This window comes from Aptenodytes forsteri, unplaced genomic scaffold, assembly GCF_000699145.1.
Source record: "Aptenodytes forsteri isolate BGI_AS27 unplaced genomic scaffold, ASM69914v1 Scaffold1794, whole genome shotgun sequence".
NCBI lineage: Eukaryota > Metazoa > Chordata > Aves > Sphenisciformes > Spheniscidae > Aptenodytes > Aptenodytes forsteri.
In genome coordinates, this window is record NW_008795084.1 from 1 (window position 1) to 392 (window position 392).

The 392-nt window shown below is 65.8% G+C and overlaps 1 protein-coding gene across 1 annotated transcript; it reads right to left on the reverse strand.

Annotated features, from left to right (window-relative positions):
• Positions 1-20: 20 nt before the first annotated feature.
• On the reverse strand, positions 21-389 carry LOC109279402 (zinc finger and BTB domain-containing protein 22-like; the record flags this gene model as incomplete). Its single annotated transcript, XM_019471461.1, has 1 exon — positions 21-389. A coding segment is annotated over one exon (369 nt), but the record flags the coding sequence as incomplete, so codon positions are not given.
• Positions 390-392: the final 3 nt, after the last annotated feature.

Below are 392 nucleotides of genomic sequence, written 5' to 3' on the forward strand. Positions count from 1 at the left end.
GAGGAGGAAGAGGAGGAGGAGGAGGAAGGTCCCGGCGGCGCCGGGGCGGCCCGGCCTTCCTTGAGGAGCTCGGTACACTTGTCCACGATGTGCCACATCTGGAGGACGCTCCCCACCGTCAAGAAGTTGACGATCTCCTCGGGGGCCATGGAGAGGCGGCCGGTGTAGGCCGACCCCAAGACGGTCTCGAAGGCGCCGGGGTCCATGACGCTGGGCAGGACGATGGAGGTCATGTTCTTCAGCAGGACCTGGTCGTGGAAGTAGGGCGAGGAAGCGGCCAAGACGGCGCGGTGGGCGCGGAAAACCCGGCCCTGCACGTGGATGGAGATGTCGCAGAGCTTCCCCTCCACCCGTTGCTGGTTGAGGTTGGCCAACAAGGCGCTGGTGATCTC